The sequence below is a fragment of the Scomber scombrus genome, chromosome 10 (assembly GCF_963691925.1).
Source record: "Scomber scombrus chromosome 10, fScoSco1.1, whole genome shotgun sequence".
Taxonomy (NCBI): domain Eukaryota; kingdom Metazoa; phylum Chordata; class Actinopteri; order Scombriformes; family Scombridae; genus Scomber; species Scomber scombrus.
Genome location: NC_084979.1, coordinates 12,217,850 through 12,243,834, shown reverse-complemented (window position 1 = coordinate 12,243,834; position 25,985 = coordinate 12,217,850). Strand labels below are relative to the sequence as shown.

The 25,985-nt window shown below is 39.6% G+C and overlaps 1 protein-coding gene across 4 annotated transcripts in view; it reads left to right on the top strand.

Moving 5' to 3' along the window:
- LOC133987583 (kazrin-like) overlaps nt 1-25,985 on the top strand; it is a 127,505-nt gene that overhangs the window by 59,258 nt on the left and 42,262 nt on the right. For 3 of the 4 annotated variants that reach the window (XM_062426995.1, XM_062426996.1, XM_062426994.1), the window contains exon 3: nt 19,485-19,592. The exons of the other annotated variant lie outside the window; for it this stretch is intronic. In XM_062426995.1, the coding sequence (XP_062282979.1) occupies nt 19,485-19,592 (108 nt within the window). The remainder of the gene's footprint in view (nt 1-19,484; nt 19,593-25,985) is intronic. 4 annotated transcript variants of the gene reach the window in all.

The following is a 25,985-nucleotide window of genomic DNA, read 5'->3' as shown; positions in this document are numbered from 1 at the left end:
TATGCACTGTTTGTGAATGAGACCCATTGTTGGTCAAGACGTTGAGGTGACACAGACTGAGTTGGTTTAAGATGTGTAATGCTGCAGTGTGTGTTGGTCAGCTGATCTCATTGTTACTGCTGGAGTTTGCTGCTCCGCTTCGCTAATGGTAGTCTCTTGAGTGACGGTGCTGAAAGTTCACAGTATGATTCAAGTTCGTCTCACAAAGATAATTATTTTGTATAAAACCAAACAGCTGCCTATTGTGAAGATGAACTCTAGCATAGCTGCACTGCCTGCAGTTGAGTTCTGCCTTTTTCATCCCATCTACATCATATTATAAACTAAAATTTACAAAATCGATGCAGAAAAATGACACAGAATCATCCACATTTCAATGCATCGAAGAAAATATTTTTTTCCCCACCATCAGTGTGTACTGAAGTGCTAAGAACATGCACAGAAGGTGAAAGAGAGACAGGAAACAACTTCTCCAATTACAAGGTAAACTGACAGAAAACCAAAAAGCCCATGAGGAACCCTTGCCTGCCACAAAATGCTGACTTGTTGGATGAGTATCCTTGAAGTGAACAATAGCCTGGAGTGACAGAGAGCGATTCACATGGGAGATCTGAAGCTAGAGAGGTGGAGAGACAGCCGGTGGAGCTCTCAATAGAGAGAAAGAGAGAGGCAAAGTGACACAGAAAGGGAAAGTACCACAGACCTAAAAAGATAGAGTTTGTGGGGCAGACACGCCTCAGGGCCTGCAAACCAACTGCAGAGGGATTAATGATGCGAGGTCAGACCCTGAGCTTGTTTACAGAGAGACGTACAGCTATGTTCACTATCACTGGCTTCTATGGCCATGATGAGGGCACAAACCAAGGTCAACAACTACATTACCAGACATGCAACTAGACAGATGGACCTGAGGAACAGATGGAGTGTTGTACAGTATGTGTACAGTTAGCAGTTGACAGAAGTTACTAAAACTTTACAGTGCAGCGTGGGGTTTTTTTATTCACAGTTTTATAATGCACATAAAAACTGGTGGACAAGAAAGTACTCAGATTTCAAAAGTGAATATGTAAAGGATGCATAGGAGGAAAGAAGGACTGTAGAGGGACTATGAGGGTCTCCGGTGACTTTTGAGGCAAGCTGGCTTTGCATTAGGTACTGCGGGCCTTTTCACTGGACATATTTAGGGCTACCAACTAGGACACAGGTGTACCGCCTGTAGAAACAGTCCTGTGTTACTAAATGAAGCCCACAGACATGGAGAGCACCGTGTGGGTGATTTGCCTGTTGTGTAACCTTGACCACACATGTCGCGCTCCGTGTCTCACGGTCGTAGTGAGTGTGAGCTCTTTTGTCTCTAAGAACTATTTGAGTGTACGGTACTCCACACAAGAGGCTCCTTTATTCATAAAAAGCACATGCGAACTCCAAAAACACATCCACTACACAGGCTGTGTAAATGACACTGACCCCAGTGGCGATGCTGCAGTGTACTATCCTTTACAAGAAGCTGTTTTAATTTAGCTGGGGTCAGACACACCCATTTAATTTAGCTGAGACGATACTGTGCTGATACTCCACTGTGCTATTTTGAATATAGGACACTATCAAATCCACTCCACTCACTCAGCTCCCTGATGTCATACCTCTGTCTCTGCACACAGTTGCTGACTGTTTCTGTTTTAGGTGGATTTGCACAAAAGTGAATGAATACTTTAAATTCTTGAGATTAACGTCCTTGTCTGTTTTGTGCATATTTTCATTATCAAAGGATAAATCTTTGTCATTTGGAGGTTTTCTTTCCTGTCTTTTTTCTCCAGTACAAGTACAAATGTAAGAAAAATTCCAGTCAATATGAAATGTGAGGTTTTTATAGAAAAAAATCAATCCGTCTTGTACATTTACCACCAGTGGCATCAGGACATCCATCATAAAATACCATCGGAGGTGGGTGCAGTGTTCACTCCACTGCAATTTATGATCATTGTCCAATAATTTCGCCATTCCTTTTTGGGATTATTCGATTAATTGTGTAGTCCATCATTGTGATGAACAGGTAAAAACCTAAAGATTCAATGATATGAAGCAGACATCTCTCATTTTTGAGAGGCTGGAATCTGTGAATTTAGCTTCAAAGTCCTCAAAGAATATTCATTTATTGTAAATTAGTTAATTAATTGTTTCAGTAATATTCAACTCTGCTTTACTAATACTTCAGTGTTAGGCCATGCTAGCTTCTATTTTCAGTCAGTTTCAGGAGATGTGGAGTGAAGAACATCTAGGTGTGAGTTTATGTCATCTGTGGTGGAAATTAGATAAACAATAGGATAGACAAGGAAGCAGTTTCAACAAGGACTGTTGTAGAATGGCTTGGGGTGGGGGTTGGGGTTGGGAGTGGGTTAGGGTTTAGCAATAAAGCAACCTGGCGGTGTCAAGGTTCAAAGAGCACCAACCTCTGCCTCTCTATCTCCTGTTGTCATTCGTGTTTAGTCAGAAAAAAACAGCACTTCTTCTTGGTGGCAGACAGACAGAAATGTCGACACCCAGGAACCGCAGACTCCCTCTTCTTCTTTGCCTAGCAACACATTGCAGTGACAGCTTACATCACCAAGCTCGCTGCCAAAGTCTTCTGCAACAAGCTTCTCAGCAGCTCCCTGTAAATGGGAAAAGGCAAAGTGGGGAGTATGAGAAAGTGACAGAAAATGCTTAAAAGGCCTCCAGCTGACAACAATTAGGACCATTTTTTGATATTGTTTTGTCAGTGGGAAACCAAATATGAATTCGTGTGACTGAGTGGTGGTTTAGTCTGATGTTCTGCCTGGTAGGAAAAAAAAGTATTTTGTGTTACTGAGCATTCTTTGGTTTAGTGGTATGTGAGGATATTGCATACCAGCCAGCCAGTGCTATATGGGTGCCAATAACACACACACACACACACACACACACACACACACACACACACACACACACACACACACACACACACACACACACACACACACCTGCTGGTATAATTTGGAATACACCCTCATGCTATTGAGCTAATAATCTAATTTCTAATTCCCAAGCAGGAGTCATGTATTTTGTTATCTCTTGTTAATGACATCTTTCATTGTTAATGACTTGTCTATTGGTAACATGTCTTTAGAGACATGTATTCATAATAGGAATCTAGCTTTGTGTCATTTATTACATTAGTGGGGCAACAGGGAGCCTAATTATCCTTCATGGATTAATAAGGCCCTGCATCTGCGTTTCATTATAAATCAACTACTGTCACAACCTAGAGTACACAAGGACAGAAATATTCATTTAGCGGTGAATATGTATTGTATTCTGAATCATTATCTAATTTTCCACAGTTGTATTTGCCTTTGTACATTTTCCAAACGTGTGTTCTGGTCTAGATTGCGAAATGAGTTGAATTTGAGCCGCCTCTTTGTTTCCCCCCTTCTCTTGACTCCCTGATGGCATGAATGATGAAAATTTTACTGTATTAGGTAAGGCAATTTAACAGTTATACACACAGGTGTAGGCACACAAAGTAACCAATGAATGCCATCAAGCACACTATTTGCACTTGCAGCCATTCAGTGACAGACGGTCGAATTTCAGTGTTGGATTTTCAATTAAAATCTGCTGGCATCTCTGGAGTGGCTGTTGCTTTTCATCATGCGCATTTTGTCATATCAGTCGTTGATATTTAAGATATAAATCCAGACATATTTTAGGAAAAATACTGTACTTGGGATAATAAATTGTCTGGCAGTTTTTTCCACAAAGAATGTTCAGTTACATAGTTAAAATCTCTCAATGAAAAATCCAGCATCCATGAATATACAAATCATCACATTTCTGTGTTTATCTGTGAAGACATACACTGTGTGTGTCTGTCGTTCTAATAATCCCAGATGTCTGGACATTAAATGTCAAGCGTTTGCACTTGACAAAGATATGTGGCAAATCCTTTTAGTTATCCAGACAATTAGCTTACATTTGCCATTTAAACTGATGCTGATGTCATCTCCAAATGTTGCATGGCCACTGAACAAAAAGATCTGCTGTGCTGTTTGTGTCATGAGTCACTGTTTGCCTTTTAAAAGGAGCGCTGTGAATAAGAAACATGTTTGATTTGGGCTGAAAATGTCAGATATTTCTGTCCTTCTGTGATTGCGTACATTAGTTAGAAGGCCTGAGCCCTACAGCCACCGTCACCTTCTATATAAGTCAGGAGGGTTGCGTGCATAATAGGCTGCTGTATATTCTGTATATTCCCCCCTGGATATCATTACTCTGTCAGAGCTAGTGTGAAGATATAAGCATAGAGCTGTTTTAAGGGTTATGTGGGGATGGTGGGTATTCAGAGTTTAGGGTTATGTCTGCTCTTGTCTTGCTAGAAGGAAAGGTTTTACAGCCACTGAGTTTTCCACTCCGTTCTCTCATGGCACATTGACTAATGTGACCACTCCAGTGCCAACCCCAAGCCAATAATGTCTCTTAGGAGCTTGTTAGCCACGGACCTGTAGTGACCTAGACACCCTCGCCTTTTGTCTGTATGCTGAAAAACGTACTGATGTTTCTTTTTCGTTTTTCCTTTCCCCTATCTGCCTTTTCTACATGGAAGAACTCAACAACCCGTTAACCCTTTTGGTTGCTTATATGCACTTCACAAATAGTTAATGTGATAACTGATCCAGATGAACTGGGAGTATTTCAAAGTCTGAAATACTGAACAGTTAGATACATTTTCTGTCTTATCCCAGAGACTTTTTGAATAATGAGCTCTCCATTAAAAACACAGATGAATAAAACCAATATGTTGGCAGACTTGATAAGCGCATTGTATTGATCCATCATGGCTGAGAACACTCAAGAAGCTCAGATGCTGATTGGTACTGACTGCTGCCCGTCCCAGCCTGCTGCCCCCTGCTGAGATTTCCATATACCTCCCCCACTCCTTTCTCCATTAACCAATCGATAAACCTCTAAGGTACACCTGAGTGGTTGCCGCCTCAATGCTGCTGCTGCTGCTAAGTGCTTTGGTGGAGTGATGAAAAGGGTTTGCTAGGATTTATAGAGCCTAACAGCCATCACAGGAGCACCTGGAGATGCTGAGTGGTCATGGCCAAACTTTTGAGCATCCTATTGGACTCATTGTTTCTTACTGTGCGAAAGTGAGTCATAAGATAAAAAAAGAACGAGGCAGCCAAATTACTCATTGCTGAAACCCAACCGGACAGTTTTATGTGCATGACCCAAATCTTATTATTAATATTCATAATATTCTTTTCTCTATATTGTTTTGTGTCCAGTTAACATATAAGGCCAGTGGGATACATTGACTTGTATAGACTTTACACTAGAGTCCTATGGAACTGAGAGGTTTCCATTTGGGCTGTAGCTAGTGACTATTATATATATCTTCCAATTATTTTCTCAAATAATGATCTATCATTCTATCCTTAAAATGTCATTTCCATTTCTTAGAGCTCTTGGTGACGTCTTTAAATGTCTTCTTTTGTCTGATCAACAGTGGAAGATATTCGGTTTATGGTCATGTATTTTTGAAGCTTAAAACATTTTTTAGTGTTTTTGCTGAAGACACTATCAGTTAATGATGAATTCTCTGTAAATCGGCTAATTGACTAATTGTTGCAGCTCTAGGTTCCATTGGAAATCTTATCTAATCTCTCTTATCATATTTTTGTATTTAATATGTTTTACCACCAAAAGGATAATACCAGTCCAGTGATAATATAAAATATTATTATTGTATTTATTACTAAGATAAATCTTCAGGGAAAAGGAATACAATGTAAAAGTAATTGGAAAAAAACAAATCTGACATACGTGACTTAATTATGCAGATGATGTGATACGCCTTCTCTATTAAACATTTTTAGTAAATATATAAAGTTGACTGACAATGCTTCTTCAGTCTTATCCTCACACTGCTTCCCACACACTCACACCTCTACAAGTATACGGGAGTTGTCCACTGCTTCTTCAGTTATCTGGTGTTGGCTGTTGAGCCACTCCACAGGAGCAGTGAGGGGTTAAGTGGCTTGTTGAACACTACCTCAGCTGTTGATGGAGGAGGAACTCATTCACTTCCCTCTCCCACATTTTCCAAACACCGATCTGGGATGTGAACCCTTTGACCCAATCGCTTCTCAGCTGCCACCATGTGGGCTGGAAGGCGGTTTTTCTATATTAGTAAGTTTCCTCTCATTGCATGGAAACTGAGCAGGATCACAGTGACATGGTTTTTTTCCACATTTAAATGTTTTTGTACGATTTTCAGCACAACCTGGGCTCCTGTCACCTGTCAGAAATACTGAATACCCCTCCCCCTCACTTTACATGTGTGTAAGAGAACCTACAGTAGCTGTGAAACTCATAAAAAAAACACTAAAAGCCCTCTCTAGAGCCAGTGTTTGGTTTGCTCAAATGATTATACACTAATTAAAACATACTGACACCGCATCCTGACATACTGAGCGAGCGAACCGGCAACGAAATCTCTCGCAAAACTGTCCTGATATGCAGCGTGACGAGTTTATCGCAAGTATATTCCAAACCAATCAAATTATTGAGGGGCGTCAAACTCTCTCTGCTAGCTAGCTTGTCAACAGGAAGCAGCGTGTACATTTCAACCAATAAGAAGTGTTTAGGGGCGGGACACGGCCGCGAAATTTCGTCCAGAGAGAGGCAGAGCAAGTGATTTTCTGAGGGGTGGGCGTCATCACTGGACAGGTCGATGTTGCTCGCGGCATGTCAGGAAAGGCTGATTGAAAACTCATGCATTTTAATCACTTTTTCTCGCTCGCTCGCGTCGCTGTATGTCAGGATGCGGTGTTATGAATATTATATTTCTTTTCGGCCAAAGCCATTCCATTAGAGCCTACTGTATCATAAAAACAATTATAATCGTGATACTGAAAGTATGTATGTTACAAAACTTTTTTTACACATACTGTGCGTTGTATTAAAAATGTATAGCATGACTAGCAAGAGACTAATTTGTTCCACTATCCATGTCTCATGTCCTCTAAAACTCTGAGGGAATACCACAATCATCATTTCGCATTCATGATGCAGGATTTTCCCCAGTCGATGACCGAAGTGCTGAGTTGTGAAAAGATTTAGTTTGATGTGTAACATGCCTCAGAGCCCACTGAACTTTATGTCTGACAGTTGGTTGGCCTTGAAGTGGGAGTAAGTGATGCTTTACTGGCAATTTGTTTTGCAGTCTGAGATATTGAATAAGTAGTGTAGCGCCGGGCACCGTCATGCTCCATGAGCTTCATGGAACATTGGTAACCTGTTTGATTTGTTGTATCTGCTCTCTGTGGATGAGATGTGCACATTCTTCCTTTGGAGACCAATTTGATGCGCATCTCGACACAGAGTCCATCCTTGCACCCAAGATGAAGTGTTAAGCAGCCGACGATTCCAACCGATTTGATACAGACTGTGTTGGTGCTGTTCAAGGTGGAGCATTACTGTGCTGGGATTATCTAAACACTTATAGGTTACTTTTAACAAATGTCTACCATTGTTTTCAAGACAGAATCTGCGGCTAGAAACACTAAACCTCGACATATGTAAGAAAAAGAGTAGAATTAAAAATATGTCGACATTTTAATGACAGGAAACCAACAAAGTGATACCTCCACACATTGCTATAATTATTAGTAGGTTTTTTCTACTACTTAAAAGTGAAAGTGGATCTAGAGTTGTTGTAAATGTCCACTCTTTTTAACTGTTTGGTGAAAATTGTTTTTCTCTTTGTTGTTCACAGGCAGAAGTTTACAATAACCTACTCCAGAGGTTTATATACAACAGTAATCTGTATTATCAGCATATTAATATTTATTTAAGCTTCACATATTAATGTACAGCGTCCTAAATGTAGCATCCAAATAATCATGATCATGCTGGATTAAGATTTCAGGAGAGACTAAAACTCATGTCTGTTGTGTGTGCAGATGTATTTTATAGTCTGTTTGCGATATATTTTCTAATTACCTAATTAAAAAATATTGCACTAGTTATTTGAAGGTATATATGTTTACAACAATGCCACATTAAGAGCAACTGCCACTGAGAACTCCATGTAATAATCCTGCTGACATGAGGAGGAAACAGACTTTGGAGTTTAAAAAAAGATAGTCACTGCTTCACAAATAATCTCACTGTATGAACTTGAAATAGATGTGAATCAGGTCAAAAGTGTGTAGAAAAAGCACTGTTAATTACCATTAGAGTCTGCTGCATAGGGAAGTTTAAATGATTAATGAAGGTGTCCTCTGTAAATTCACAATTACACACTATACATCCAACACTGGACACTGCAGATATATTCCTGCTGCTGATGGCTTCGGGTAGAAAAACATTACACATTCATATACAACAGCTGTGATTATTACAGCCTTTTCACAAAGGTGTTTTATTTTTCAAATATGAAGTCTGAATGTGCACCTCAGCCAACAAGTTAAGCACATGTTAATCACATTTGTAGACATTTCTGTCTTTTTTTAGCCTGTCAGATACAAACAATCAGCTTTTGCCCAATTAGCTGTTCCTGTAATATCCTGCTCATTAAGCATACGACTCACTAGATAAAACACCAAATACAGTAACAACACAGAATCAATACTCTGCACAACATGGTTTATCTGATGAGCTGAATTGTATAAATATTTTCAAAGAACACCTCAAAATACATATCCATCAAAGTAAAGCCACTTGAGATGGACATAAACATACATAAATACATTCTCACACACACATCTTCCCTCACATATACTCTACCTCCCTCTGGCTTTGCTCTACCTTGTTTTGCTCTATCATCCATTCCTTGTCAGTTTTCACATATTGTGTTATAATTGGTAACATTTGTAGCAGCTTTCAGGCAACACTGTGACACATCTATCCAAAAACGCACGTGTTCACCATATCAACACACAATTACATTCATACACGCATAATAATCCATGAATGGACAGATTCCGGTGTGGCCTTCAACAGCCTTAATTGGAAAGAAAAATCCAATTTATGAGTGAATGTGGCTGTTCTGTGTATTGACAAACTGCATCATTCAAAGCAAGAATGAATTTGCCCAAATCCCTCTTGATCATTTCTCATTCTGAGCCAAGCCTTTCTCTAGTTTGAGCTGCTTGATGTCTGGATATTTGTTTGTAGTTTAGTATTCTATTTTTGTTTCACTGTTTTCTGGTGCAGGACCACAAACAGACAACTGTAACTAAAGCTCAGTTCGGAACAGAAATGATGATGATTAAAAACACTATGGACAAATAATAACAACATAAGACTAACAATAAGCCCCCTTGACTGAAACTAACATTAACAACCTAATGATTTGTATAACAATATCCAAATGTGCATATCTATTAAACTATTATTGAAATAAATAATGTTCAGCTCAGTGTAAAACTCCCCATCGAGACAATTCCAGTTTAATGTCAAACTGCACGCTTTGCCTGAGCGGGTCCAGACTCCCCACTCTGAGAGTAAATACACAGCAGGCAGTTTAATGTCTTCAATATGGCATCAAATCCTCCTGCCAAAGACTCAGCCACATCAGTAGGGAGAAAAAGACATTGCCAAGTCAGTTTTTCTGGGAGTAGCTCAGTTTTCACTGCCCTCTCCTGGTGTCTTTCGCCTACATTGCAGTCCAAATAAAAGCTGAGTAAACTCAGCAGGCAGCACAGCAGTAAAGACATTTATGGACAATACAATGACGTTTTTGAATTGTGAGCTACATAAGTTGGTTTTCAGTTTCGATGTGAATGCTTAGATAACGGTATGATTTATACGAAATGTACCAAGCCAACACACCAAACTTCTAAGGTAGCGAATTTTGTTAAGTTAAAGTTAAGTTAAAACATAAAAATGGAGGATAATGTATATTTTGTATCAAAAATGAGACTGACTACAGCTAGTTCCCTTTTTTGGTCAAGTGATTACACATTGATAAAGAACAATGATATGAGGAATAAATGAAAGTTATTCTGAATAAATTGTGACTCAAACTAACTAGCCAACTAGCTCTAAGAGGTGAATGAGTTGAGCCAACTTAAATTTTGAAGTGGGTGCACACTGTGTCAACTAAATGGCAATGACATACATTTTTATATTTGGTCTCTAAACTAAAAAAAGCTGTGCAACCAGTTACTTAACTTTTTTACGTTTTGCAGGCATATTTATTTTTACAGTGTAGAAAAAGCCTTGTAGGTTTTGTTGACTAAATATTTTGCACATTCAGAGCATAATAACTAAATGTTAATAAGACCAATAAAGAAAGAAATCTCAGTAGTTGTGTTAACCAGGAGAACAGGTTTTAAAATGTAACAACTAATGTGTTGCTTTTTAATGCCACTAACCAATTCCTGGAAACAAAGTTCAGACTTCTTTTTAAATTACCTTTCATGCACGTGACAATGCACAATGTATAGTGTTCAAAATGTGGCAGAGTAGAAATATGCACTTTCATATTTTATCTCAGGAAAAAATCATCCCTGCAGAGGCCGTCTCCAAACACTTCAATTCAGACATCAGGGTCTGTCAGTGGACACTATGTTGCATGCTGAAGAGACACTGATGTGGTTGTCAGGGGCAACAGTGTCACGAGTGTGTGTGTGTGTGTGTGTGTGTGTGTGTGTGTGTGTGTGTGTGTGTGTGTGTGTGTGTGTGTGTGTGTGTGTGTGTGTGTGTCAGAAATGCAGAAAAAAAAATAGGAGAAGGCTCTCTGATAACCGTCTGTGGTTCAGTCTTCTTCATTTTATCCTATTACGGTATTCCACAAGACAAATGCAGACAGCAAGTGAGAGGAAAACAGAAAAGAGAGCAAACACTCATAATGACAAACTGAGAGTGAAGGAGAGAAAAACAGATGAGAGAGTTGGGAAGGCTGAATGTGCAGAAGGTTGGAGGAAGGGGAGGCAGACAAGGAGACAAGGAATGAGCCGGGATTTAGAGGCTGGGGTTCTTTGGAGAGGACAGTATGAGAGAAACGATCTACAGTCAGCGAATGAAAGTGAGGAAAAAGATATGGGTATTTGTCAGGTTTGTCAGTGATTTTCAGACTGAAGGGAGAGAGTGAGTTTCAGTTGATAGCCTCTCATCAAAGAGGGATGGAAGAGTTGTTAGTGTCTGGGATGGTTTTGTGAGGTGTGTGTGTGTGTGTGTGTGTGTGTGTGTGTGTGTGTGTGTGTGTGTGTGTGTGTGTGTGTGTGTGTGTGTGTGTGTGTGAGTGTGTGTGTGTGTGTGTGTGTGTGTGTGTTTGTGTGTGTGTGTGTGTGTGTGTGTGTGTGTGTGTGTGTGTGTGTGTGTGTGTGTGTGTGTGTGTGTGTGTGAGTGTGTGTGTGTGTGTGTGTGTATTGGGCAACAAAGTATTTTTGCTATTACTGTATAGTTCATCTTTGTATCAGCACACATACAGATGCACATGCCAGCGCACTATGTTTATACTTCAAGTTCTCAAATGAAAGGGAAATGTATAGAGAAAACATTAATAGGTGAAGAAATGACCTGTATCATAATGTACAGTACATCTTCTTCACAGAAATGCTGTTTTCATTCACTAATTAAATCCAATCAGCTCTATGTTGCTGTTAGTTGGTTTAAATATGAAACCCTGACTCTGTTTCTGCAGATTTCTCACATTTGAGATTATGATTATTATTATTATTCCCCTTCAATCTTTGTTTTGCTCCTTGCAGCCAGTAGACAATAGGTAAAGACAAGGACGGTTTGAGTTTTAAAAAGCATACAATACAGGTTTCCTACAAAAATATAATAAAACATACTTTTAAAAAGGTGAAAAAATAAGTCTAATGGTAGCCAGTTTTAAGTAAAGGCCTGGTTGTTTCTTCTGGTTGAGGTAAATATCTGCAAAAATTACTTTTTTATATAAATGGAAACATCTTCAGTGGCTTGAGATGAGTTTTATCTCTACTTATGTCAGGGCAGTTTCACACAGCCATGCCATGACGACCCCGCCCACTTTGAGTAGGTACTATGAAGTAATGGAAAAGGTCGTTCCTGGTACCAAACCGAGTCGAGTCGAGCCGAGTAGTGCTGGAACTGTATAGTGGAAAAGCGCCATTAGCCATCCCCAACCTTCCCCAACCCATTGATTGAGGACATGGAAACTTCATCACATATTGTCTTTATTTCCTGTCATCTCTCTCTCTTCACGTCCCTTCTTCTCAGTCATTCCACCCAGTGTTTCTCCATTCCTCAAATTTTCTCCCTCTTCCCTCCTTTTCCTGTCTCTCACACCCGCACATGACTCATCTGCTCTTATTTAATCTTGTCCTCTTGGTCACTTCCTTCTGTCTTTCCACTTCCATTCACTGGCATTTTGTGACATTAATTTATGAGATTATAATCACCACCCACCATCAGTGTAAACCAATATTAACCTTTTGCTGTTAAACAAACTCAGACAACAGGAGCACAAAAATGAGTGTGCAGACTTTTCTGCTCTGTGCTAAAACTGATTGTTAAAGTAGATGCCTGTGCTCTACTTATTTGAAGCATGTGGTACCCGACAGTCCATAGCTGTGCAGGATAAGCTGTATTTTTTTTTTTAAATATGCAGAATGGTGACAGCTTTGCAAGTGGTGCAAGTCTTTTTTCATGCTTAACTGTCTTTTGCATGATTTTGATTGAAACTGAAGTTAAAACTGTGTTTAAATTTTATATAGCAGTGATATTTCAGCGATTCTTCATATAAAATGTTATGAAATGCAGGCAGATGATCATATAATACAATATTTAACTGCACAGCACCATCATTTAATGCGCTTTGCCAGTGCAAGCTTAAATGAAAGAAAACAACAGCCTCTCATGGTCCTTTGGAGAATACTACACATGAATAATTTTGCACTGCCTTTGAGTCATAATTTCTGTTAAAAGCTGCTCATAAAACACATTTGGTGTAGATTGTATTTATTAAATTGATTCTGAACAAATTGAGAGGTGCTGAAGAGGATTTATTTTCAATTTTACCTTCCAGGTTTTTTGCATAATTGCATTGGGATAATTATTCAAATATCTTCATATTCGTTCTCAAGGCAAAATTCGAATTAGTTTATTAAGTATCCACAGTCATGTCTGTGTTTTCTATTATAACATGGTTGGCTAAAGTAATGTGTAATGCTAAGAGTGCATTCTGCTAATATTCTGCTCTTATCATACACAGTGAAATGTGCCAAAGGTTAGGTTTTGGCACGTTCAGAGACTGTTTTTTAGTCTTTGAACGTACATCTTCAGTGGAGTACAGTATTATTTTAATTTAGATGCGTGCTTTTCACCTCATTGTTCCAAAGACTTTAGTTTGAATTTTTTTAACAACATGCTGTACTGTAATAATGTTTGATCAGTCAAATTGACAAACCCGAAAGAAATTATTTATTCCCAAGACAACTTAACACCATCAGTGGATCCTCTTATATAAAGACTGTCAGGTCAATTCACAACAGCTGTCTTAGCTACAATTTCAAAAATCTATCCACTTGAAATTTCTCATTATCTCTGGACATAATATAAGCATTCTCACAGCTGCAGCGGGTTGTTGAAGAGTATTAGTCTGCCAATGTGCTTTGATTCTAGGAACAAATGTGGTGTTAAAGTGGCCGTGCTCAAGCCACTTAAAAGCTGTATTACCTGCAGGCATCTGTCTCTGGTCTGTGATGAAGCTCAGCAAATGGGCCATTTTTCACTCTACATACAGTAGTGATGTGTTCATGCCTGAGATAGCCACTGTGAAAACGACATTCAAGCACTAACAAAAGCCCGCTTCTCCTCGGTTTAGTCTCTCAGGCAGCAATTCCCAAGTCCTTACACCAACTAATAACATCCCCGGCCTACACACGTCCTTTGAATGGCCCGCCTAGTACATTCAGCAGCCTTTCATTACAATATGAATTGACGAGTCGTCTTGAGATCGGGGATGGTTAGTGTGGGCGGCAAACGTTAAGCACTAGCTGCCCACAATCACACCCTTGGTCCATTAGTTCCATTTATCTGCAGGATATTTATAGGGCACCTTGATTTTGGTTTTGAGGCAGGTGATGCAGAGGAGGAGGGGGGGGGGTGATGATTAATGCATGAATATGTAGGCTTTATCATGAGTCCGGCAGCCTCGGGAACGGAGAATGTCAGTGCAATTAAAGGCGTGTGGCAGACGTAAGAAAAGAGAGCCAGGGCCTATCTGCAGATTGCAGACCGAGCTGGGGAACATGGGCAGCTCGGCGAGAGTTCCAGCAACAGTGCCTATTCATTCCGTAATCACCTCCACTACTCATTAGGGCCTTCTTTTGTTCCACCCGTCGCCTTTTTCTGCGCTGTGCCAGCAGATAAAATATGGCAGGCTCAGAAGAGAGAAGAGCTGGGGGAACCCCATTAGCCGGTGGCAGAGAAAGGATAGAAATTGAGGTAGGAAGAAGGAGAGATGACGTCGCAGTGGTGGAGTCAGTCAACTAAGGAAGAAGAGAGGACTCAAGGGAGATGGGTGGTGACAGGAATGTGAGAAACGGAGAGAGAACTGTCCGAGCATGAAGCCTAGTAATTCCTCACGATCTTCCCTCTAGGACTGTTGGAACACTCAACCAGAAGACTATTACAATATGGGATGTTTTATATCATAACCACATAGAGTTCAGCTCATTACAGCTGTGAATTAGCTCTACAATATTCTCCTCAAACCTGTGAACTTGAACTCTGTGAATGTGGAGTGCTGTGTCCTAGCACAGTTACTGAATGTAAATGAGTGGTTTTAGTCAATCATTCTTCATGTTAAAAGAGCATGGGAGTCCTCTCCCCGCTATGTAAAAGTATCAAGGTCTTCCATAAGATATGGCTGCACCGATCATCATTAAAATATCCAGGGGTCGATACAGAAAAAACCCCACTCCGATACACATACACTGCTGTCAGTTTATCCAGTAGATGCTGACAAATGGGCTGATGTAAATAAATGGTAAGACTCACCACCTGTGCTCATAATTGAAGTAAATGAAGCAGTTAATAATAATGTGTACTGGGAAATATAGATATTAAAAAATGAGGCCTATTTTCAGTGGTTCTCAGTGTAAGAGCAAGAAAAACAAGAATCAAACTGAGGCAGAATGTTGCTGTTGAAGCTGTATGTGCATGCATATTTTCCTCAGCTTCATAGATTATCCTTTGACCAACTGCAAAATATTAGAATTTTCAAAAGCAAGTGTCTGACTTCTTTAAAAAAAAAAAAAGGGGGAAAAAAGCGTAATGAAGTCTGAAGTTTGAACTAAATCCTCCTTCAGACTCAGCGAGGTAAAGGGACTATTCTGAGGGAACTGTTTATTTTGGGAGATGCATCCTTCCATGACAAGGATTTTGTGTTTCATCCCCGCTGTGAAGAGGAACAACAGGAGGCTCTTCTTGGCAATGGCTGAGTCCTCCATGTAAGTTGTACTGAAACGATGTAAAGGTTACCCTCAATCTCCTATAGAACAACATAGAACAGTCAAGCAGGGTCGGTGAAGAGACAGTGAAGCCTCAGCAATCTCTCTTCATCAAGAACAATGTGTCTTTTCTGTCATTTTTGCAGTTTTAACACAATAGATTGCACCTGACACACCGGACCAATAATGGTATGAAGTGGGTTTGATTGTCGGGATTTTTGTTTTTTCTTTTTTCTTTTTTCGGTTTTGGAAAGTTAGAAAAAAACTAATTTGCACGTAAACTTGTGTAAATTCCAGGAATAAACTGTATTAAGTCCAATGTAAGTTTAACAATTGTTGTAACCACATTTCTTTGAGTTCTTGCGGACCCTGTTTGGCAAGGATACAGCAATTTGGATAATTATATCATTAGAAAAGCCACATGGTGTACAATAGTTGTTTTTGTCTCAGGGCCAAATCATTATTTATTTCATCACAGCAGAATTACCTTTTCCCTCAGTTGTGTGCTCGGCTGGTTAAACCGCTTATTTTTAATGAATTGAGGAAGTTTGATGGTGAGGAAAAATAGAACCTAGCCATAAAGTGTGATAAATTCTCATCAGCAATTTTAAAAAAAAACTAACATTTCTGCTGCAGTGCAGTGCATTGCTTTCTCATGAAAGCTATATATCTTGCAAGGTTATTACAATCCATGCCTTCACTACTATTCTGTGTGTATATATAAACCTTTCCTCTAGACAAAAAACAAGAACTTGAAGTAAGGAAACAGGAAGGACAGAGCTGATAACAGTGAAACTGTTTTCTTTGCAGCTTCAAAGAGAATCTTCAGGTAGCTGAAATTCATTGTGATTTAATTCAGTTCTCGGGAATTTCAATTAAATTGGTAAAAAGGAAGATTAACTTCCCTTTCTAGCTACATTGTTTTTAACTTACCTGTCTTAGTTTAATTGGCATGTATAATGCATTATTTTACCTCTGCAAATATACAGATTCTCTAATTTTATGCCAAACTGAAATCTTCCTTAACTCTGTGTGGCAGATCTCCACACTTGCAGTGAAGCTTACTGTGTCTTTGTCAGATAATATTGCTGCGGCTGGCATGTGGTGAAATGAGAAAAGAACAAAGGGAGATGATGGAAGTAGAAAGGAAATGATGCTCTTATCGCAAATCCTTAATAGATCTCCCCCAACATGATTTATACAACAAGCTTCACTCAATCACGGCGCAGCATAGCAGGTAGCAAATGCGGGCAACCAGAGCAACAATGGATATTACATTTTTGATTGCTTCTACACCTCTGTCTGTATTATCAGCTGCTGGTATCTCATTTTGACTTAATCTCTCACCCTTTGTTTGTCTGTCTTCTCTGCTTGACACTCTCCATAGGGTTTTTTTTTACTTAAGTTAGCTGAGATAAATATTACAAGATCAATATGAGGCTCTTGGACCTCACCAGACCAAAATATTCAATGTGTTCAAAATGACATTGATTCAGAGGTCTGGATAGTGACCTAGAAAACATTGCAATTACCTCCTTGACAACTCCACTTGGCTAAATAATGGCATTTCTCATAGATGCACACAAACACACATTACTGCAAAGTTTGAAGGCTGAAGCAATAATAAGAACAGCAGCCTGACTATTCACTCTCTATACCCCTAACTGTTATAAAAATAAAATAAAAAACATCCAAATCTTATACGAAGAAAAATTATAGAACAAAAATCTTTTTTTTTTAAAGTGTGCAGCCCACCAAATTATTTTTTTGTCATGCATTTTAAACCTGCATGGTTCTGTAGATTTAAAAACAGCCTAAATCATAAAGTACGGCTGCATCATAGAAGAATTTTGTGTTTGGTGGAAAATATCTCGCAATAAAGAACTGCATGCAAAATTGTTATTAAATGATTATCAGCTTATCCACATTTGGTAGTAATTGCTTACAAATATTATATCAGTAACAATATGACACATTAATCAAGTGCAGGCAGCAGCACCAGGTACTGATGAGAAGATGAGATACACCTAAATGTGTGCAGTTTTCTTTCATTTTAGTAAGGCATTTACATTTTTGAGGTATGACAGTAAAGATTTCACAGTGAATCTTTGAAGATTCATGTGCTGCAGAAAATAAAGAGAGAAGGAGCTCAAATGCAACCCAAAATTATTCAGATGTTTATTTCTGAAAGAAAGAAGACAATGCAGTGAGCTTAAAAATAAAATAAATCAATAGAAGTTCTGTACTGTCATTTAAAGGTCCCCTTCTCTCCACCATAGCAGCCTTTCCTTTCCATTTTCACTAAGTAACTATCATGGCTTACTTCTTCCTTTGCATTTATTCCACCAGACTCTTTTCCTTTTTCCGTAAGTTTTCTCTGAGGGCCTGTCAAGGGCACGATGCAGGGAAGATAAAATATATTCACGAGGCTACCAGGCAGCAGCAGCTTGGAGCTGGCAGATAAGTATGCACTGTGAATTATTAAAAAAAACTAACAACTGTGTTCCTGCTGCTAAAGGCTGCACCAGAGGCAAGTTTGAAAAATTATACATTTGCTAGGCTGGGTGGCAAAGTGTTACATACAATTTTAAAAGAAACGGCCCTCGTGTGCTCTCACCAATCACCTTAGGTGGGGAGAGGCAGCAAGGCTGTTATTTGTTGCCTTATAAAGTCCATTTCGACAACTGTGATGACTAATCTTGCCATAATGACAGTACCGCCCCTAGACGTCGAGCTCTTTGCGCAGACACATCTGTGCTCAATTACTGCAAATAATTTAACCAGTAACAGCTTCCTAATAGGTGGGTGGTGGACTGGTGGCAGATGATAGAGGAAGAGGAGGAGGAAATGGAGGAGGAGGTCAGAGAGGAGCGGAGGTTGAGGACTGACGTTGAAGAGATGTGGTTTGCTGAAATGTGAATTTCACTGTGTGCCTGAGCAAAGCCGAATCTTAAATTGTTTTATTATTTTTTACCAACTCAAGACAACTATTCTTCAAAAAGCGATACCGACCAGGAGTGACCCTTCACAAATGTGTCTTTGAAATAAAATCTAGAGAGGATGGCAGTGGTGGACTGCACATGTTAAAGGCTTTTTAGCAAACACTCAGTGCATTCAATATGCATTCACAACGTGCCGCTTGTGGGAACCAAAAAGTATATTAGAAACCACTGAACCTCACCAGAAATCGAATCACACTCTGGTCATAAAAATGCTAATATTTATGTGTGTATGCAGTCTCTCAAAGCAACGGCTGTGTTTATGCGCCTGCATGTGTTTAAGGCTTGTATGCTTTTTCTACGGCGGTGCGTTCACACTATCTCCAGAGACAGTAGCTGTGTTGATGAATGGTAAGCTGCTGTGGAGTTAGTACAGTGTAAGGAGTTAAAGGTTAAAGTTCATTATGTGTGTATTGCGATGGATGGTGTTGAGTTCATTGGTGTTGCGTGCTGCAATAATCATCTTGTTTCCCAAATGTCCTCCTGCATGACTACAGTATAGTTTTATGTACAGAGGAAGACCAACTTATGAGAATTTTTTAATATACACAGGCTTTCTCTCTCCTCACACACATATCTGTGTATCGTCTGGTTTAAATTTAATGTCAGTGGTCTTGTTCAATGGAAATTGCTTATAGCTTGTTTACATTTATGGTGCTCAAAATGTATGTAGATTTTGTTTTTGAATGTATTAACTTTAAAGACATAGTCAGTTTTATACAATTTTACAGCCCCAGTTTCACTTCTAAGTCTGTACTGAATGCTTTAACAAACGTACAGTACAGCTACACAAGTAAAGCTAAGATGAACTTTAAGAAGTCCAATATACAAAACTGTATTTTCTCCTGGAATTTATTTGGAGTTATTAAGAATCCTCTCAATCTTGAGCTCAAGTCTCATTTCCAAGAACATTGATAAATTCTTCTATCTCTCTCTCCTCTGTTATCTTTCTAAATCCCTTCATATGTTGTATGTTAAGTTAACCCTGTCTGGTTATTTTCTCCTCTCCCAGATCCATCTCCCCAACCGAGGCAGAAGCCTCCCGCCACTGACCTCTGCTACACCAGTGAAATCAGCAGCCTCATGGACTTCAACTCTCCGGATGCCTCCTTAGACAAAGGTAAGTCTGCTCATTCCTGTTGGCTTAAAAGTGGGGCTTCTGCTGCAGTGCCACCATTGAAGGAATTCAGGAAGAAGCTCTGGTGGATGTTGTGGTAAGGCAGCATTGACACACAAGTGTCTGAGAATGTATGCATGTGCAAATATACTATACACACCCACATCTGCACCAGCAAATAGATTTTTCTCTGAGATAGTCCACAAGAGCTTGAGTTTTAGATTGAGTGCCTGTGACATGGATGTGCACGATTTCATTATGGGGTAAGAGCAATAGTAACTAGTAGCATCTCTGCAATTATCAATTCTTCTTCCATCTCAGCCTTTGCTGCTTGCAGCTGTTGTTGGAACAATGAGCATCCATTACACATGTTATTCCAGCTAACGAGGGCTGTTACTACAGGTCCAGGTTGCCCCTGGCTGCTAATGAAGCCACTGAGTCCTGAAACATCACGGACAGCTTTTTAACTAATCAGACTATAAGAAGGGCTGCTTTTTAATTTAGGCTGCATGCACTTTAGTACTGATCCAGGAACACAACAATGATTGACCACTTGTTTGTTTTTATGTGCAGTTGTTGCATGCTTGGACGGACCAGAAGGACAGAAATAATAACTCTATCTGCAGCATGTACAGTAATAATACAGTGACTAAATACTTATCCTGGTTAAAAATTTACAAATTATAGGTAAGACTTTTAATACTCCATATGGTGGCATTGAATATATTTGTTATATATCATTTAAGGACCGTGTAAAGTGAATTCAGACATTTTCTTCTAAACACATTAAATAGGTCATAAATGTATTTCTAGAAAAGGTGTAAAAAGCATTTCAAACATTTAGATTTGAATTGTGGAGCTAGGCTTCACAAACTGTGTTTCAAGATTTCTGTGTTCAGGATTTAGTGGGCGGGTCTGAAAATCACCGCTGCGTTACGTAACGCGGCAGTGATTGGCATAAACCCGCCCCTGCTGCTGTAGGTATAAATACATTCAGCGCACACTACTACTACTACTACTACAGTCTACAGTAAGCCAGTTAGCTGAGCTACCCGCTGAGTTAGCCTCCGAGCTAGCAGCTGAGTTAGCAGCAGAAAGCTCTCAGACATAGTGTCCATGTTTCTGGTAAAGGTGGTGACTTTGATTGACAGGTGACACTTGGTAGGGGGCGGGGTTTCAGCAAACTCGGCGGGCACTCCCACAGCGTTTGGGAGCAGGGACAGAGGCTGTTTTTTACACAACTTTGAAGCCTAATTTTATTATTTGGCGATTTTTTTAATCATTCAAATTTGACAGGGTGGTTAACCAGGGTGGTTGTGGTATGTCAAACTCAGAACACATATTTATTCTTACTTTACACGGATTTTAAACGTGTTGAAAAGTTAGTGGTATTTGTTAGGCCAAAAAAATATTTTTGAATGCCAAAAATAACGCCAAATATCCATTTATATAGTAACCAATAGCGTTTGGGAGCCACTGTGCAGTGCTGTTCCGTATCATTGCTTGTTGAAAACTCTTGGTAGCATTGCTCAAAAAGCAGTGTGTAATGTGTATGCATAGCAAGTGTGTGGTTGAACTAGTGCAAGTGGCAGGAAAGTGACAGTGAATGTAAGCAGAGGAAAATGTTAGCTGTAAGTTGTCTGTCTGGAAGCAAATGTAGAGTACAGACTACTGTTTGTCACTTAATAAATGTTGCAGCTTCTCAAGACCGAGAAAAGTCTCATTGTGTGTTTCCCTAACTGCTGGAAGGGGGTTAGCCCCTAACTTAGAGTCAATGGGTTACCCCTACCTGACCAAGCTTATGGTGGAGTGATCTTTAAGGTGAACCTGCTATTCTCATTTTGTCAATCTCACCTGCTCCTACACAGCGAACAGAGAAATGTGTGGCTCCCAAGTTTTGCTCAGCACAATACAATGCTGTTAAATATAGGGGTAATTTAATACATATGTCTGCATGTTTTGTAACTTTCTAATTTGTGTAAATAGTCAGTACACACCGAAATGTTTTGCAGCCACAACTTGGTTGGTGACTGACTCTGTGCCATTTAAGCCTCCTGCACCAGCTGTTTTCACATTACGAGTTCTAAAACAAGTTAAATCCATTACCTAAATGTTTCAATCTGCTGAGTCAGTAGTAACTTTTGTAGCTACAGTATTGAGTGGCTAGTGTAGAGACTTGAATGGTTCTTGTGAGGACAGTTTTAACACTTACTGGTTTTACACTTAATGCACATGCCTTCCAGCCCTCATGCAATCAAATGCTACAATATGGCTCTGTCAACAGTTCGTGCCATCAAGCTCCGTGGTGGCCTGTGTTAACTATTCTCCTATGAGTCACTTGCGTCACCATGAACCATCCCAAAGAGCAGCCTATAAACTTTAAAGACTGTTTTTATTCCCAGACTCTTATCTGGCTGGGTGGTCGGACAGGTCCAACATTAGCATCGTCAGCTATTCAGACAAACACAGTTGTAGCAGTTTATCTGTAGTTTGTTTCCATGTTCCAGCTCTTTCATGACAAAAGCTTCTTTCAAGGTTTTGGAGTCTTGCAGAGAGGATCAGGGTAGCTAACGATGGCACCAGTACAAAAGTGTAAGACTGCAAGCTCCGGAGTCACCCAGGCAGTCCCCAGGGGCCCTTTCCTCATTAGAGTTTTTTGCTTTGGGGGTCCATTTGGCTGCCAGTTCTCTCCTCTCTCCTTTTAGCATTGTTTGATGTTGTGATGATACTGAGGGTGCTCACAAGTATGGTCATTTGAGTGCTGCTGATTTTTTGTTTTCTTATTTATGTATGTTAGTCCTCCTGTTATCAAAGGTTGTACTGATCTGATGCCAGCTTTCTGAGTGCCGGTGTCTGCATCTAATTGATTAATATCACACAATATGCTGAAATATTTAATTACAAATGAGTACAGTTATCTTTTTAAAAAAAATAATGTGCAGTTACTGTACTTGATCAGCTTAGTTATATGCACAGACTGATGCACACATTTTTGAATACATACACACTCTCCTTCAGCATGTACCAGCTGGTGTATTTGTTCAATAGTCGTTTCCTGGGTGCTGTAAATGTGCCGACTCAGGAAAACACACAAACACACGCACACGCACACACACGCACACGCACACGCACACGCACACACACACACACACACGCACGCACGCACGCACGCACGCACGCACACACACACACACACACACACACACACACACACACACACACACACACACACACAAACACCACCCCTGCAGTGGCCAAGGCCACTTATATCACCACAAGTTTCATCAGAATGGGAACAGAGAGCTGAGGGGTTGTGTTATCAGCAAATTCATCTCAGGGCTGCAGTAGAGAGAGAAAGAGAGAGAGCGAAAGAAGCGGAAGAAACAAAAGTAAGTAGTGAGCATTGTGTCAGTATGAAGATAGGTGCTGCTTCTTCACATTAACCGAAATCGCAAGCAGGGTCAAGCTTGGCTTTCCAACTGTGCATGTGAGCTGTTTTAAATAAGAAGGTCAGTGTACAAAAGTCGAAGAGGGTATCCAGGGGGAAAAAAATAAGGGAAGTAGAGACAGAGAAGGAGAAAAGAAAAATGTAGGAGCACGGTGAGGAAGAGGACAAGGTGAAACATTACATAATGCATAAGGACACAGTGTCGTCTGCATGTTTTCTGATTAATAAGAGAAAATCATAGCGGGAAAGGTGGAGGAGAGCGAGATAGATATGAACAAGAGAATGATAAAAAAAAGCAGGATGTGAAAGTGTATGTGTGGGTGTGCAAGAGGTCTCTGCTGAGCACTGCCATTTTTCCCATGCGCTGACACTTTTCCAAAACACCTGCCCCCACCAAAGCCCTCTTATAACCATTGGGAGAGTGGCACTTAAATTGTCTCCAGCAACAATATCCAGGCCTCTCCACTGTAATTTCCACGCATCAGAAATAGCTACTCAGAAATGCTCACACACAATGGCAACAGTTAGGCTTGTTTTTTTTTGGTTGTTTTTTTAATGTGACTCATCATTTAATTATGCCACAATGCACTGGCCAGACAAATTGGATACTGCTTGTATTGTCATCTTCAAAGTCAGATTTGAAGCAGGCATGGTCACTTGGTGATCAAAGGCTGCTCATATTACCAAAGAAGAGGGAGAGAAAAAGTAATACGTAGTTACTACAGTGGACATAATCATCATAGACATATAATGGGAGTTTCACTTTGTAGATTCACAAAGATGTTTTGGCTTCATAGACAAAGGGCTTTTGTGTGCTTGTGTGCCTCTGTCCTCTGGCTTCCCCATTAAAGGCTACTGAGAGGCTGAAATTGACAAAGAGAGCCGAGCAGCAGTCTGATTATTTGCAGTCTTTGTCACTGCTGCTGACAAGTGGGACTCAAAGGTCATAAAGTCAAAAAGTTAAATTTCCAAATGGTCTAGATTAAATTTGTCTGTGCAGAAAGGCTTATTTGAGAAGTTATTATAATAAATATAATTTTTCCCTAAAAAAAAACATCTTTTGCGGGCACATGTGGGTGAGTGTCTGTGTGTGAGCAACACTTGTGTTTTTCACTAGAACATCAGAGAAATTCTCAGAGACACAAACTTCTAATTGCCTGTATTCCTAACTGAGCCTTTTCCACACACTTTTGCTGTTTTCTTCTTCTATTCTTTCTTCTTTATATCTCTTCTTCTTTTCTTTTCTTTCCCGTACAAAGGCAGGTTGCTCCACCTAAATATATTAACCCACCAAAGTGCTACAGCACATTTGACTTTGTCAAATACAACATGACAGTTTAAATTCACACTGCTGCTGTGCTGTGCAGTTAATCAATCAAGCCTATTTTATACACTACAGCAACTTTCATGCAGAAATGCAGATCTAGAAAATATGTTGAACTGTGTGTCAGTCTTGCACAGACTGTGTATTTTCATTCATTTGAGTAATGTAATGGTTGTTAAATAGTATGCTTCTGAGTGTATATGATGTGTGTGTATCAATGGATTCAATGTCAGACAGGCTGAAATTTTTCTTATTGCTTGTAAATTTGTCTCTAGCAAACGGAGCAGAAAACAGCAAATGTGCATTCAGTGACCTTCATCTGATACTGTAGTTAATCAAGCTGTCAGTATACCTTGTAAATATACATGCTGTATGTATTTAAATGTGTATTTAAGTTATATTAAACTGAAACCACTTTGGTTATGCGGACTGTATTAAAAGTTGGCCTTAAGATATGTTTATTTGTATTTTACATATACATTTAAGGTATTCATTCAAGGTACTTTGTGTTACCAAACAAGTAAAACATTTTAAAAACAGATCTCAAATATATTTAATGTGTTCTTAGTACTTAGTTTATGCAGTATATGTCTTACACAGCAGTTTGAGTTACATCTAATTTGTAGTGTAGCTGTTTAAACATTTCCTATTAAAACCCAAAATTTAAACCTGCTCTTCTTGATGTGCTGAACAGAATAGCCCAATAACAAGAACTTTATAGTGGGCACCATTTGTTAAGGAAGCTGACATGAAATAAGGTAGGGGGTCTTGACTGCATCACAAATTCATCCTCTCAGACTTGTAGGGATACTGGAGGGAGTTTGCTCATCCACTACATGTTTTGTGAAGGCTTGGAGAAGGCTTATGAATTATGTACCATTGGGTGTTTGCGTGGGGTACTATGGTATAATGTGATGCTTAAGATATTAATAGAACATGTCTTTGTATATGGACACAGAGACCTGTTGTAAGCATTAGTTCAACAGGTGAATACATTCTGGAGGGAAAAGGTAGCTTAGCCTAAAACTGATCTCAATGTACCACTTAATCTATATCAAAAAACATCTATCTCATCTATGGTCATGAACTAAAAGTGATCAAAAGATTGTGGATTCAAGCAGCCAAAATGAATCTGCCTCATAGCATGTCTGCGCTCACCCTGAGGCCAAGGAGATCAGACATCCAGAGTAGAAACGCTGCTCCTTCACAGCTTTTCCTTTTAATTGACAAACTAAATAAATCATCTAATTAATCTTTTACAATATTTTCCAAAATAAAACACTTGTCTTCTCACCCACTGAGAGATTCTAATGTGTTTTTTTTTGCAGTCTAAGAATGCATTCCAAAATGTTCACTCAACACCTACACCTCATTAGTCTTGGATTTACACCTTGGTGCAGCACTGTGCCAAGGTGCTACTAGAAGTGTATTTTCTATTTCTGAATTCCACCTTGGACTCAGTCTTGACACAAGGCATACAGCCAACTGGTACAACCAGTCACCGGTTGTAATACCTTCTGCCTGCCCTTCAAATGGCTGTTAAAAAGGCCCACATGAAGCTCATCTGTGCTGGTGCCTGGCAGTAGAGACTTGGCAGCGGAGTTGATGGTGGAGAGGGACCGTA